General features: G+C 56.2%; 4 protein-coding genes across 4 annotated transcripts; 2 read left to right on the top strand and 2 right to left on the bottom strand.

Moving 5' to 3' along the window:
- Positions 1–643: 643 nt before the first annotated feature.
- EsH8_III_000057 (ankyrin repeat domain-containing protein) lies at positions 644–2,713 on the bottom strand (the record flags this gene model as incomplete). Its single annotated transcript, XM_083261782.1, has 5 exons — positions 644–1,038; positions 1,103–1,372; positions 1,438–1,910; positions 1,990–2,241; positions 2,298–2,713. The coding sequence occupies 5 exons, from the start codon at positions 2,711–2,713 to the stop codon at positions 644–646; spliced, it is 1,806 nt and encodes a 601-aa protein (XP_083122269.1).
- A 1,027-nt stretch (positions 2,714–3,740) lies between these two features.
- On the bottom strand, positions 3,741–6,988 carry EsH8_III_000056 (glycosyl hydrolases family 2, TIM barrel domain-containing protein; the record flags this gene model as incomplete). Its single annotated transcript, XM_083261781.1, has 3 exons — positions 3,741–4,896; positions 4,958–6,347; positions 6,409–6,988. The coding sequence occupies 3 exons, from the start codon at positions 6,986–6,988 to the stop codon at positions 3,741–3,743; spliced, it is 3,126 nt and encodes a 1,041-aa protein (XP_083122268.1).
- Positions 6,989–7,879: 891 nt separating this feature from the next.
- Positions 7,880–10,008, top strand: EsH8_III_000055 (sugar porter family MFS transporter; the record flags this gene model as incomplete). The annotated part of the gene is made up of 9 exons (XM_083261780.1): positions 7,880–8,045; positions 8,102–8,146; positions 8,205–8,244; positions 8,300–8,338; positions 8,403–8,534; positions 8,588–8,663; positions 8,727–8,881; positions 8,997–9,792; positions 9,850–10,008. 9 exons carry the CDS (start codon positions 7,880–7,882, stop codon positions 10,006–10,008), a joined length of 1,608 nt encoding a protein of 535 aa, XP_083122267.1.
- A 915-nt stretch (positions 10,009–10,923) lies between these two features.
- Positions 10,924–13,635, top strand: EsH8_III_000054 (Zn(II)2Cys6 transcription factor; the record flags this gene model as incomplete). Its single annotated transcript, XM_083261779.1, has 7 exons — positions 10,924–10,989; positions 11,347–11,375; positions 11,456–11,530; positions 11,660–12,472; positions 12,527–12,688; positions 12,750–13,328; positions 13,392–13,635. The coding sequence occupies 7 exons, from the start codon at positions 10,924–10,926 to the stop codon at positions 13,633–13,635; spliced, it is 1,968 nt and encodes a 655-aa protein (XP_083122266.1).
- Positions 13,636–13,966: the final 331 nt, after the last annotated feature.

Here is a 13,966-nt window from a genome sequence, read left to right as displayed (position 1 = left end):
CGATCATCGGAGGGAAATATGTATTGTGGTTCGGAACCGTTGTTGGAATGCATGCTTCAAGGGTTTATGTTAAGTGCAATGGGCAAGCTTGGTATCAAACTCAGATATAACCCAAAGCACCATACATTATATACGTACAAGTATGGGTGGAGATCCTCACTTTTGCGTGTACATGGTACAACGGAATATCTTGGGCACTGGGCGTATCTATTTCACTGCATTCTTAACCCCGCACCAGGGTTCACATCGGTACTCATACAAGAGACGGAGACTGGGACTCTGCCAGTCATGTTGATATCGATGGTATTAATTGCGCTTATTCTAATGCTCTTGTTTTCCAGTTCTGCCTATTTTCCTGTTGAACCACCGGCTTCAGGCTTCAGGCTTCAGGCCGCAGTTGCTACCTTCAATCCTTTAGGGATCAGCGCGTGCTGCTGGCTTGTCCAAACAAATGGTGCATATTGTCAGTGAGGGATTTGATATCTCTGCGCTCCAACGTCTCCTGTTTTCTTGCGTCCTATTCGTTGGATTTGTCGTTCAGGACGTCACCTCAGAAGCTACCCATATATTCCGTCATCAAAATAGAGCAAATACAACTCCTATCCTTTAAACCCCTCTCGGCCAATGATTTGCTATTCTGCTTCTACTGCGACTCTGAGTTTATTCGCTGACGTAGCATCTCTGCAATGTTTGAGGCACCCTTTCTCTCTGCCATCTCGAGCGGCGTCTCATTCCTACCATTCCTCGAGTGCAGGCTCGCACCACGTTGGACGAGCACCTGTGCCATGCCAAAGGCGCCACACTCAATCGCCCTGTGGAGCGCAGTCATCTCGCGGTAATCCTTGTTGGTCTTCAATTCGGTATCGGCGCCGCGGTCGAGGAGGAGGTTGACAAGCTTCATGTTGTGACACGAGACTGCCCAGAACAGCGGGAATTCGCCTTTGACGTTTTGCAGGTTTGGGTTGGCGCCGGCTTCTAGGACCAGCTGCGCCGCGCGTGTGAACTGCGTCGCGCAATGTGGGATTAGGAATACATCTCCTACAAATTCGAGTTAGAATCTAGATTGGAGCATTGCAAGCGATTGCGGGTATGCATGACTTACCAATGGGCGGGAAGGGAATGTCTGGGTCCGCGCCGTGTTCGAGCAGGATCCGCAGGTTTTCGGTATCCCTGCGTTTGCCACAGAGTCCCAGTGGCATGGTCCTTGCATCTGCCATGCCGTCCAGTATGAGCTTGTGGCGGGGTATGCTCGGTCGTAAGAGGTCTCTGGCCTCTCTGGGGACCTTTGCGTTGGGATCGGCACCATGTTGCAGAAGGATGGAGGTACAGGCAGCATGGTTTAGCGCCGCGGCTACATGAATCGGGAGACATCCTGCGGAATCGTCAGTACAGAAGACGGAAATTCGAAAGTCTTTTCCGCATGTGGTGAAGACATACCGTATTCTGAATCGTTTGCGTCGAAACCTTCCTCAAGAAGAAGGCTGAGAATCCTGGGCTCGTTCCTTTCCACAACTTGATGAATGAAAAAGGGCCCATCCTTGGAACCCCTGACGCGTGTTGCTAAAGCTCTCAATACTGGTCTGATGGAAGCCAAGTCATCGACCTCCAGTAGGTTAAAGAAGTTGGTAGTCAGAGCCTTCAGAGAGCAGCTATGGTTGATAAGAACCGCCGCAACTCCCCATGACTGCTCTCTGATACAGATATCTAGCGGTGTGAGTCGATCCACGTCCTTTGCGTCTACCGGTGCACCGTTCCCAAGGATGATTTCGGCGATATGTTTGGAATCGTATAGGGCGCAGCGATGAAGAATTGTCCGGCTTTGGAGGCTCTTATCTAATTTGAGCACTCCCGATGCCAGTAGCTCGGACACTTTCTCTGCATCATCGGCCGCAAGAATGCCCGAAATCTCCCTAGGCGCATATTAGCCCCCTATTGATCATTCGGCCATTCCTTCTCTCTGGCCTTGATGTTGTAAGCTCTTGAACTCACCTATCGTCTAGGTCGAGTGGCATCGCGGTAGTATCCGCAGTGCCTGACGCCTGAATATCGACCCATCTGTCCAACATTTCCTTCTTTGACTCGCCTGCCACTGTGCCTGATGATACCAAAGTCTCCAAATCGTCCTCTAGCGTTTTTCGCAAGGTGCGACTAGTGTCCAGATGCCTGAAATTTTGGCTGAGCTTCTCAAAGCCTGCCGTCAACTCGTTGAGGATTTCGGCCTGTCCCTTCCCCGTGACGTAGCTGGATTCTCGTCAGCAGACAGCACACGAACAGCGTCGATGCCGTCGACATCTCACCCGTTCAAAACCACCACTGCCACGCCCAAAGAATCTCTTGCATCGCCCAACCGCGTCTTCATGACCTCTACGTTTCCCTTCTTCCGGCTCCACTGCAGCCTGACCATCATCGACTGGCTTCGAATCCAACCGCTTGCCAAGGGCTCCAGCTCGTTTTGCAGAGGTCGGATGGCAACCTCGCAGTTGATGACGCACTTCTCCACCGTGTCCAGCAGCGGTTTTGCGGCCTCGGTGAGCCGCTCATCTTCGCACAGCGATTTCGCCGACTCGAGGATGGAGGCCAGGGTCTCGACGTGCGAGTTGAGGCTGGTGATCTCTGCGGGCGCGTTTTGGATGTTGGAGACAACGGTGATCAGTTTGTTGGCTGCTGCCGCCGCGACTGAGATCGCGCCGATGATGCCCAACGGGTCGGCCATTGTGGGGTATGAGATCTGATGGAAAGGGACAGTTTCGTTTCCCCGCTGCTTAGTCCTCACGATGGATGCGCACAGGTGTAACTGCTGTGTTCTCGGAAAGGCATGCAAACAAGTGACACAGCAATTGAGCAATCAAAGCAAACACAGGTTTAAGCTCCGAAAGAGCAGTGGTAAAGGCACAGGCAATGGACCATCTTAAGACATTGGATGTCTTCCGAGGCTGTAAAGGCAGTGGGATGACATCCTGAAGTGGCTGGCTGGTTCAGCTGTGAGTCGACCAGTGTGGCGAAGTGCATTTATCTACAGGCGGGTAAGCAGGCTGTACACCAGGATTTGGATCCGTGTTGTTGCCTAGGGTAATAATTGGGGAGCTTCGAGATCCTCACCTATGATGGGGTGGCTTTCTCACAGAGAATCGCCAGGGTATTGTAATGTGTGGTTGCACTCAGCTTATGGGCGGGCGGCAATCGCTCTAACTCTGCACGTACAGCCCTACGCCACAGATGCCGTAGTTCCAGTTGTGCGATGGAAGTACGGAGTAACTTTACATGCGATCAACGCACGACAGACAACTTAATACATACAATTCGGAATCCTAAAATTAAAATTAAAAGTCGATTGCCTTTCACAGAAGGGGCAAAAGAATTGACCAGCCTGGGGGTCGAACCCAGAATCTCCTGATAACATGTTTAGTCGTAGTCAGACGCCTTGCCATTGGGCCAACCGGCCGGTTGTGATTGGAGGGGTAAAAGTATAGCTCATGTACCATGGTCGATTCCCGGAGTGAATTCCGTCAATGTTAATGTGGAGAACAAATCTCGTTCAGTGCTGGTATTGGGTCTGTTACTTTCATCTCGTTGAAATCACCCGAAGCAGTCGGGACCTTCAACGGCGTGAGTACATCCAATTGCAGCGTAGTCATAATCATTCGTGCCATTTCTAGCTCTAGTCCATCATAAATGTGTGTCATTTTTCCTTGACTCTTTTCTACTCGCATCGTCGCCGCGTCTCAACCGTGACCAAAAACTCAGAACCCGACTCTCTCCAGCACGAAGCCAAACTTGAACTCCCCGACGTGCACCTTCAGGTCCTCGCGGACGTTGGGTCCGCAAGCGGCGGTGCCGACACCGGCGACGCGGGCGTCGAGGCGCAACAGCGTGGCGTCCTCCTCGACAAGGTCGCACGGGTGCGCGGCCTTCTGCACCGTCTCGGAAGTGTACCGGCTGACCTGGAAGCTGAACTGGCGCCACTCCTCCTCGGACCAGACGGCAGCGTCGGCCGGCGTGGCACGGAGACCGCGGCCATGGCTCTCGGTGAGCTTGACGTAGCGCGTCTCCAGGTGGTTGCCGCCCTCCTGCGGCACCTCGTAGTGCTGGTGCAGCTCCGGCACCGTCGCGCTGAAGACGCCGAGGCGCTGGCTGGACTTCTTGTCGGGGTACGACTCGCCGGGGCCGAGGGCGAGGTACTTGACGTTGTTGAGCGACTTGGGCAGGCGCAGGTTCAGTCCAACGCGGGGGATGTGCGTCGGCTTGATGCCAACGGGCTTCAAGTCAACGGCGATCGTCAGCCGGCCAGTGGCATCAATGGTGTAGGTGGTGGTCGTCTGCCAGCCCCAGTCGAGAACGCGGGGGGAAAGGTAGGTCGATGTGACGACCTCGACCTTGTCAGTCGACTCGTTGATCTTGAGAGAGCGGAGCTGGCTGTCAAAGGCATTGACACCGAAGCGAACCCAGTAAGGCGCGTCGTTGGGGTTGTCGTTATCGGTGGGGGCACGCCAGAAGTTGGGGATAATGGCGGCGCCCGTGGAGGCGTCCTTCTCCAGGAGAGGCACGCCGGCCGCAGTCCAGGAGGTGATGTAGCCACGAGCGGTGTCGAAGGTGATGGCAAAGTCGGAGCCGGAGACGGTGGCCTTGGCGCGGGACTTCTGAACCTGCAGCTTGGAGCTGAGGGTGCTGTTGGCGAGCTTAGGAGCCGCCGCGACACCGGTAAGCTTGTGTTGAATCCAGGCGATCTCGTGCGAGGGCTCGGCCCAGTTGGTGGAGTCCTTCAGGCGGAAGGTCACGGTGAGGTAGACCTCCTTGTCGGACTTGATGTTTGCGAGGCTCGTGGGAAGGTCGACCTTGACGGTCTCTCCGGCGGCGATCTTGGGGATCTCAAGGTTGCCGGCCGCAAGAAGGGCAGAGCTATGGTTTACACGGTTAGCCAACATGGTCCTGGGTGCATCAAGCCTAACATTCAACTTACTTCTCGCCCAACTCCTCAACCTTGTAAGTGGAGGCAAGGTGCTCGACGCCGACGAAATCGTACTTGTTCTTGATCACAAGCTGGTTGCCCTCAACAGACAACTGAAGAGGCTGGTAGGCCTTCTTGAGCTCGATCAGGCCGGGTGTAGGATCGTGGGTGCTGTGAAGGAGACCGTCCATGACGAAGGTGCCGTCGTGGGGACGCTCGCCAAAGTCTCCTCCGTAGGCATAGTAGCTCTTGCCATCGGGGTCTTCCTTCCAGATACCGTGGTTCGCCCACTCCCAGATGTAACCACCCTGGAGACGGGGGAGGTTCTCGAAGACCTCGATGTAGTCGTCCAAGCCACCGGGGCCGTTGCCCATGGCGTGGCCGTACTCGCAGAGAATAACGGGCTTGTCAAAGGTGCCGTCCTCCTTGACGCCCTCGGTGTTCACCAACTTGGTCAAGCGGCCGATAGGAGGGTACATGTAAGAGTACATGTCCGCGGTCTCGGCCTTGACGTCGCCCTCGTAGTGGACGGGGCGGCCGGGGTCGAACTTCTTGCTGTACTCGTACATGGCCTTGTGGTTATCGCCGTAAAAGGCTTCGTTGCCGAGCGACCACATGATGATACTGGTGTGGTTCTTATCGCGCTGGACCAGCTGGACCATGCGGTCGAGGTATGCCTCGCGCCACTCGGGGTTCTGGCTGGTATACTTGCCAGCCAGGGGGAAAGTGGTGGCCTTGCGCTCCTCGTAGTCCGCGGCCTCATCGACGTCCTGGGGGCGGGCAATAGCGTCGTAGAAGCCGTGGCACTCGAGGTCGGCCTCGTTCATGACCCACAAACCAAGCTCGTCGGCGAGCTCGAAGAGTCGGGGGTGGGGCGGGTAGTGTGAGCACCGCAGGGAGTTGATGTTGTGGTTCTTCATGATGAGCAGGTCGCGCTTGGCGTACTCGAGAGGGACGGCGCGGCCGAAGTGGGCATGGTGCTCGTGTCTGTTGACACCTCTGATGCGAATAGGCACGCCGTTGACAGAGATGAGGCCGTTCTTCAGCTCGACCTTGCGGAAGCCTACGTTCTGGAAGATGGCGTGGGAGCCGAGCGTGATGTCGACGCGGTAGAGGTAGGGGGTCTCGGCCGTCCACTTCTTGGGGTTTGTGACGGGGATGCTGAGCTCGATCTTGGAGTCGTTGGCGTTGACCTCGGCCTCGGTGGTGGCGATGACGGCGCCGCCGTTCTTCCCCAGCTCGCTGAGGGTGAGCTTGAGGGTGCCCTTCTCGGCGGCCTTGACGTCGACAGTCGCAAGGAGTGTGGCGTCTTCGTACTTCTCGTCCAAGTCGGTGCGCAAAAACCAGTCTTCGATTCTTGTGGGCTCGGGGACGGCCAGGAGGGTAACATCTCGGAAGATGCCTGTTTTGGAATTGGTTAAGAATGGGTGCCCGACGGGCAGAGGAATACGGCTGTCACTCACCAGAAAGCCACCATTGATCTTGGTCCTCAATGTAGGTCGCATCGGACCACTGGTATACTCTCACGAAGAGCTCGTTGGGGCCGTCCTTGTTGAGGATGCTTGTGACGTCGAACTCGGACGCGTTTCGCGATCCCTGGGCGAAGCCAATGAGCACGCCGTTGACCCAGATGTGGTAGGCAGAGTCGACTCCGTCGAATCTCAGGCGCAGCTGAGACTTCTCGTCCCAAGTCGACGGGACGTGAAAAGTGCGCTTGTATGTGCCCGTGGGGTTCTCGCTGGGAACGTATGGTGGGCTGACGGGGATGGGGAACTGAGTGTTGGTGTACCACGGGTAGCCGTGGCCCTGAAGCTGCCAGTGGCCGGGCACGTTGATAGAACCCCATTCGTCGCCCTTGTCCTCCGGCAGCGGCGCCTCCTCGGGAGTGCCGGCCATGTGAAAGTCCCAGACGCCATTGAGGAGCAGAGAGGTCTCGGGGATGAAGTATGCACGAGGAGAGAGGGTGTTGCGTCGGAAGACGGCGGGGTTCTCATAATCGTGAACTCCCTCCTTTGCTTGGAGGGGCAAGCTTTGGGGGGCCATCGTGACGGTTCGGAGGAGGGGTAACGATGGACTGAGACGGACGGATTGGAGGGGGAATTGGTGAGGAGGGAAAGCAGGAGAGCACGGCGACCAGCCACCAAGGTCCAGTCGTTATTTATTCGCGCTCAATGCTCCACGTGAAGTAACGTGTCGGGCTTAATACCGGGGAAACCGCCAGAATCCCATCTGCGAGCTGCCTCTCGCGAAGCTCAGTGTCCCGCCATATGACGAGCGAACGTGGGGCACAGATGGAGTTTCCTCGGGGTAGCTCCGAGTCAGGTGGTGTCGGTGTAGGACGGCGCCGATATGATCCTTGTCGTCTTGTCGCAGCAACTCCGCACCACGCGGATGAATGAGGTTTAGCCTTCCCCGACCCAATGTGGCTTTCATTGGGTCCGGGGAAGTCGGGGCCGGCCCCGCACCCCCATCCGGGTGCAGACCGTTGCAACGGCCGATACCCCTGTCAACCTCTTCCCTGCTCTCATTCGGTGGGTCGCGTTTCTCGATGCGCCCCTTGTTGGGGGGCGGAAAGTTCTTGTGTCTTTACCCCAGATCAAGCATGTCTAGACCCTGGCCAAAGCTGACTGCGAACTGCATGCGCGCCTGTGTTGTTGGTCCATGGTCGAAAGGGCTGCTTTGGTTACCCCAAGTTTTGCTGCAGTGTTCATCTAAATGAATGGTCTGATGGCCCGAATGCGGGGAGACAGCTCGTCCTCTGATGGGCCGGGGCTCTGCGGCCACAGCATTTAAGAGGGCCGTCTTATCGCCTCTCCATCTTTCGTCTCCATCGATGGAACCCGTCCAAGACATCGTTTCTCCGCTGTTCCACTGTTCCTGATCCCTTGATCCACCTGGTTCGAGCCGAGTGCTTGCTTGCAGCCCACTCCTATCATGTCCGACGAGAAGACCGACCCTGCGGCCGGTGGTCACACCGAAGAGCGCCGGGTTGACGTCCAGGACGTCGACGCCGCTGTGCAGATCGCCCATGAGACACAGGAAGGCGTGTACTCGCCATGGACGAAGTCGATGTTTCGCCTTTACGCCGTCCTCTTTATCGGTAAATGCCATCATGGTGCCTGTTGCATGTTACTTGATTTGTTGACAGTGTTCTAGCCTACTTGAACGGTGCCCTGAACGGCTATGATGGCTCCCTTGTCGGTATAACCTCCCGCTCGATCCCGAAGAGATACTGACAGGAAATGATCAAAGATGGGAGGTCTGAACGGCATGAAATCATATATGGCGTACTTTAATAAGTGAGCAGCTCATACACGGCAACACCACTTGAGGTAACTGACGCGTTGGTCGTAGGGAAACGGTTGATGAGAGCACCGGAATCATCTTCGCCATGTAAGTCGATTCCCATGGACAGCGAAACTGCACATTCTTTCAAGATCTAACACCAATAAAACAGGTACAACATTGGAAGTGTCGCAGCCGTCTTCTTCACAGGACCCGCAAATGACTACCTTGGTCGTCGATGGGGCATGTTCATAGGCGCTGCGATCGTCATTATCGGCACTTGCATCCAGGCCCCCACCAAGACGTGAGATCCCTTCTGTGGGTCGTATACCCCCTCAGTCGACTGACCGATTTTAGTTATGGCCAGTTCCTTGCTGGGCGATTTGTTCTTGGCTTTGGCGTCAGTTTCTGCTGTGTATCGGCCCCAACCTATGTCAGTGTCTTGTGGCCCCCAGTCTTGGCGGTATGTCAACGCTAACATTTGATTTCCCCGTAGGTCTCCGAGATGGCACACCCTGCGTGGAGAGGCACTATCACCGGTGTATACAACTGCACCTGGTATATCGGGTCAATTCTTGCGTCCTGGGTCGTGTACGGATGCTCGTACATCAAAGGTGTCGATGGCTGGCGCCTGCCCATTTGGCTTCAGATGTAAGTCCCTTTTCACGCCTCCCCATGTAACAAATCGTATTTCTGGCCATTTTTGGTTGTAATACTTCCGCTTGTGCAGAGGGCCGTTGATGGCTGACTTTTTTGCCATTCGCAGGGTGACCTCTGGTATTGTCTGTGTTGGAGTCTTCTTCATCCCCGAATCCCCTCGATGGCTCATGGCAAACGACAAGCATGAGGAAGCTGCCAAAGTTCTCGCGACATACCACGGCGAAGGCTCGGTCGACCACCCCATTGTCCAACTTCAGCTCAAGGAGATGGTGTCTCAAATCAGCACGGACGCATCGGATAAGTCCTGGTGGGACTACCGTGAGCTGTGGAACACCCACTCCGCTCGCCGGAGACTCATCTGCGTGCTGGGCATGGCAGTCTTTGGCCAAGTCAGTGGAAACTCGCTCAGCAGCTACTACATGACTGCCATGCTGAAGAATGCGGGAGTCGAGGAGGAGAAGAAGGTCCTGGCACTGAACGCGATCAACCCTGTTCTGTGCTTCGGAGCGTCCCTTCTCGGGGCCCGCATGACGGACGTTGTCGGCCGCAGACCGCTCCTCATTTACTCCATCATCTTTTGCTCGTTCTGCTTCGCCGTCATGACCGGGACGTCGAAGCTGTCTAATGAAGACACCAGCAACGCTGCGTCTGCCAACACGACCATTGCCTTCATCTACATCTTTGGAATTGTGTTTAGTTTCGGTTGGACTCCTCTTCAGAGCATGTACATTGCCGAGTCGCTCAGCACCGCCACCCGCGCCAAGGGAACCGCCGTGGGCAACTTTGCCAGTGCCGTGGCAAGCACCATCATCCAGTACTCCAGTGGACCCGCCTTCCTCCACATCAAGTACTACTTTTACATTGTCTTCATCTTCTGGGACCTGTTTGAGGCGGTTGTTATTGTAAGTCATCACCTTCCCGGCCTGATCGCAGAGACATTGCGCTGACACAGCTCCAAGTACTTCTTCTTCCCCGAGACGAAGGACCGCACGCTCGAAGAGCTGGAGGAAGTGTTTGGCGCTCCGAACCCCGTCAAGAAGAGCTTGGAACCCAGATCGGCCGAGACTGTCCTGAACACGATGCAGGTCGGCCAGGATGAAAAGTGGGTCAATGTTTGAGTTGCCCGCACCGGGCCGTGCTTTGGCGGTGATGATTGCGGAGTGGTATCGGGCGGAATGCCGGGTGAAATGCCGGGCGAAACGCCGGGTTTTACCTGCAGCAGTGGTTTTGATTAGATATCTCGGTATACATACAGTACGCAGCCAGTTATCCCACTTTACTAGCTTCAGACTGGCTTGAGAATTGAGTTCGGCGCAGAGATCCGGCCGAGTCTTTGCAAGTTGGATGAACAGACCACCACTGTGAGATTGGGGTAACACTGATGTGATTGGAGCGGCACGACCTGCGCCGCCAAATTCAACTTTTTTTTTTTTTTTTCGTGTGTGATATTTTTTTAGTCCGGCATAACATGACCAAAGACAGAAGCACATTTCCCCAACTTGATTTCCGACAGACTGGAGGGGGAACACCTGACCATTTAAAAAGCAACCGGCATTTTTTGCCATGCGGATGTCACCCCCCACACGCGTACGTCTGAGAGCCCATGCGGTTCGCGATGCCGTGTAAGGACATTTCCCCGTCCGGTTCCCCGCCCATGGCTCCAGCGACTTACCCGGGGCAGCGCGGAACGAGGCCTCGGTCCTGGACGTGGACTAACTGATTCCATGCTGGAGGCCGTATTTTTGTACGTACATGTTACCATCCTCCCATCTTGGGCCAAGCCCGTCCGGTTTCTCCAATTCCCTCACCCACCCCCTTCTCCACACGGCCTCCTCCCCCGCACCACACGTGGGTGCATATATGCAGGCCTTCTGCCAGGATTCTTTGTTGGCCCCCCTTGTGCGTCCATTCTTTTTTTTTCTTCCCGCTGCCCCCAAACTCCGTTTTTCCCCTCTCACACTCGGTCCGCTTCGGATCGAACTAAGTTCCTGACTGCGGAACCCGCTGCTACGCCATGCGACTAAGCTGCTTCGATGGATATGTTGGACAATGACCTGAGTGGTGAGCCGTCCAGGAAGAGGTTAAGGACGAGCCATGCGGTAAGTGAATTGCATCATTTCGTCTTTGTCTCTGCAGCACCAGCTGTGCTGTCGTCTGTTTCTTCCAGTGGCTCGTCAGGCCATGGGCCATTTTGGGGGAATTGGAGACATTTGTTTGTATGCGGCGACGCCGCCTCACGCTTGAAACCGTCAAAAGTCTCTTTTTCGCAATATCCTGTTTCCACGTAGCATAACAGCCCACTCTCAATTGCTTCCATTGCGGCGTCTTGCAGATCTTCGCCCAGTGCGGCACAGTTTACTTCTCACGGCTGGCCAAGAGGTCACCGCCCTGGCACTGAAGGGGGTCGATCACGCCCAAGACCCAAGGAGCTTGCTGGCTGACGTTGCGTTTTGCAGTGCGATACATGTCGCGCCAGGAAGATCAGGTACGTGCGACCGAGCGACGACCAGGACCAGGTCGTCCCGAGCTGTCGGGACCGCAGGAAGATTGACGAAACCCGCCCAGATGCAATGGCAACACACCATGCGCATCCTGTTCTGCATCGCAGCAGGAATGCACCTATGGATCCGAGGCTAACTCGTAAGTCCCACCGGCGCCCGGCGCCGTGATCCCCGGTACCCGAAGAAGGAAAAAAAAGGAAGCCAACAACCTCTGGGTCTTCGGGGAGGAAAAGCCAGAGTCTGACCATCCACGTGTGTACGTCATCAGGCGCGGGAAGAGCGACCTTATCCTCGAGGGTGTGCTGCGGGTGGAGAAGTTCCTCCACGAGATGAAGGCCACCATCGTCAGTCCCGGCTCCTCCTCGTCCCTGTTCCACTTTTCGCCGAATCCCTCCCACGATGGGGCCTTCAAGGGAGCGCCGCCCTTTGCCGAGCACCGCCCGTCCGCCGTGTCCCCGGCCCTCCGGTCCGCGTCGCGGGGGTCCTTCTCCGGGTCGCCGCTCAACGAGATCCACCACCCGCAGCGCACGCCCATCTCCGAGACGCAGTACCAGAACAACTACGAAAACGCGGTGCTGGACTCCATGCACACGAGCACGACCGAGTCGGTCCTGCAGTGGCCTCACTTTGACGTCTTCTCGAGCATGAGGGACGGGTATGTCTCCATCTTCCACCTCGAGCAGTCGCGGCCTGCCGTCAAGACGCGCTCGACGACCATGTACCCCTATGTGACGGCGGAGGACATCGAGGGCATCATCGAGTCGTTTGAGAAGACGATCAACTTTTGGTACCCAACCATGTCGCGCAGCCAGCTTACACAGGTCCGCAATCTGATCTCGGATGGTATCCCGGAGGAAGACAGCATACTGGTGTGCCTGGCGCTGCTGACCATGGCGCTGGGGTGCGCGGGCCAGGTTACCGCCGGGTTGACGAGCGGGGCCGCCCTGAGTGAGGAGGACCGAAAGCGCAGGGCCGCCAAGAAGGCCATGGGTGACATGTACTTTGACAGCGTGCTGAAGAAGCTGCACGTCGTGCACACGAACGTGGGCAGTACGGCAACCCACTGCCTGTTCTTTACGGCGTGAGTTTGGTTTTGTCCCAGCGTTCGCTATTTGGCTACTGACGTGACTTGTAGTATGTACTTTGCCTTCTTGCGCCGCCCGCTACAGGCGTGGGAATATATCAACGCCGCATCCGCAAAATGCTTGCTGCTGCTGTCCTACCCTCCAGAGTCCGAGTCAGGAGAAGACCAAGAGCGAATCCGCAGGATCTTTTGGTCCTGCTACATCCTCGAAAGGTGCATCAAACCCATTACGTACCCGCCCGGGAGTATAGTTGTCAGCTAACACCGGCCCCAGCGACTACCTCGCCGAGCTCTCGGGCCTCCCCCAGTCCGGCGTGGCGCGCACCGAATCATCCACGCCTCTGCCCGGGGAATACAACACCCACCGGGACCCGCAAGTCGAGGAGCAGTCCTCGCTGTACTTCCTCGCGTGCATCTCCATGCGCCGCCTCCTGAACCGCGTCCACCAGCTGCTCTACGCGCGCGGCACCGGCGCCGCCCTCGACCACGCGCGCTTCCCCTACGTCGTTGCCGAGCTGAACCACCAGCTCGACGAGTGGCGCGAGGTCCTCCCGCAGTCGTTCGCCTTCAGCGTCGGCTTCAACGAGGTCAACAACTCCCAGAGCACCGCCACCGAGCATGGCGGGTTCCTGCGGCAGAGGTACCTCACCTGCCGCAGCGTCATCTACCGGCCGTATCTGATGTGGATGCTGAGCGGCATGGCCGGCGGCAACGGGGCCAGCTCCGAGCTGCTAGTCAGCCAAGACGCGCTGAAGAACTGCAAGGCCTGCTTGGACGCCTGCCTGCTGCATATTCTCAACCTGAGGGGCTTTGGCCAGACCGTTTTGGTGGACACGTGGATCTGCTCGCTGTCGTAAGTGACCATCGTCGAACAGAACAGGATAACGAGGGAACTGCGCTGACCTGGTACTTACAGCATGGCCGGCGCGATGCTTGTTCTTCTTGCTGCCTGTCGCATCCCGGCCTTGAAAGACATGATTGGTCCCGAGGTTCTCGGAGCTGGTGACCACTTGAGGCAGCTTTTCAAGGGCTGGCAGGGTGCCATGGGCGAGCCGACGTCGCCGAGTGTGAACCAGGCCATTAGGATCATCAGCGACATTGATCGGTTTATTCAAGATGTCTACCGGGCGGGAGATTCCTACTCGATGGGGCGGCATTAACGTTTGCTGTCATTGAAAGACGCCACAGATGCGGAGGGGATTCTGCTTGATGTATTTTACACTAAATAGCACATAAGGGGAGACAGGTCTGAAAGAGCCGGCGAAGAAAGAAAAAAAAAACCCTAATGTTGAATCCAATCCAACCTGGGCCAGAGCCAACTTCCTTGGCTCTGAATACTACACGGCAGCAATTATGCTCCGTGGTTGTTCCAGTCCTTTTGGACACCATCCTGCTGACGCCAAAAAAACATAAAAAAGGTACCACAGCAATTTCAATCACAGTCTTGTTTTGAACCTGCAATACTTCAACCATTTCGCATCTTCAAGTCTT

Source organism: Colletotrichum jinshuiense, chromosome 3, assembly GCF_051148585.1.
Source record: "Colletotrichum jinshuiense chromosome 3, complete sequence".
Classification (NCBI taxonomy): domain Eukaryota; kingdom Fungi; phylum Ascomycota; class Sordariomycetes; order Glomerellales; family Glomerellaceae; genus Colletotrichum; species Colletotrichum jinshuiense.
The sequence above is the reverse complement of the archived record's forward strand: the minus strand, read 5'-3'. Positions and strand labels throughout refer to the sequence as shown.